The 551-nt window shown below is 53.9% G+C and overlaps 1 protein-coding gene across 1 annotated transcript in view; it reads right to left on the bottom strand.

Moving 5' to 3' along the window:
* The window catches only part of TRMT2B (tRNA methyltransferase 2 homolog B (S. cerevisiae)), a gene marked incomplete at its 5' end in the record, with an annotated part of 31,479 nt that overhangs the window by 1,706 nt on the left and 29,222 nt on the right, over positions 1 to 551 (bottom strand). Inside the window, 1 exon segment of the mRNA XM_010832817.1 lies at positions 17 to 321. Within this exon segment, the coding sequence (XP_010831119.1) occupies positions 17 to 321 (305 nt within the window).

The following is a 551-nucleotide window of genomic DNA, read 5'->3' as shown; positions in this document are numbered from 1 at the left end:
ATGCCTATACCACTACCACAACCTCCCAGTCTGCAAGGGCCCTGGGTGCAGGGTAGATGGTAGGGAGATAAGCTGCATGCAGATTCTGCCCTGGGCTGCCACTTGCCAGTTCCACAGCAGATGTCAAGGAGGATGGTGTTAGAGTTCACTCCACTCAGCTCGCCCACAGTCCGATACAGCATCTCTGCACCAGCAGTGTTGACCTGGAAAAAGGCATCCAGAGACATGCAGAACTTCAAGCCTAGGAGATCTTCAAAGATGTGGGGGTCCCCAAAGAGGAGCTAGTAGGGGGACTGCTGATGGCTGTAATGGGTCACTGTGCTACAAAAGAATAAAAGAAGACAGCCCTTTGGAATGGCAGGCCAACCTATCTCTGTGGTTGGCTGGAGAAGGAGCCCCCAGCATCTCAGCTAGGAGACAAAGCCTCCATGGCATGGCCCTGAGAGCTATGCTGGTGTTCCCCTCTCAGGGGATGGAGGTACATGCAGTCACTCAGCCATCAGCAGCTCTGCCTCACTAATCCACAACCCAGGATATACCAAGCCATCAGC

Source organism: Bison bison, unplaced genomic scaffold, assembly GCF_000754665.1.
Source record: "Bison bison bison isolate TAMUID 2011002044 unplaced genomic scaffold, Bison_UMD1.0 scf7180017835053, whole genome shotgun sequence".
NCBI classification, from domain to species: Eukaryota; Metazoa; Chordata; class Mammalia; order Artiodactyla; family Bovidae; genus Bison; species Bison bison.
Note: the sequence above shows the minus strand (reverse complement) of the source record. Positions and strands in the feature narration are given on the sequence as shown.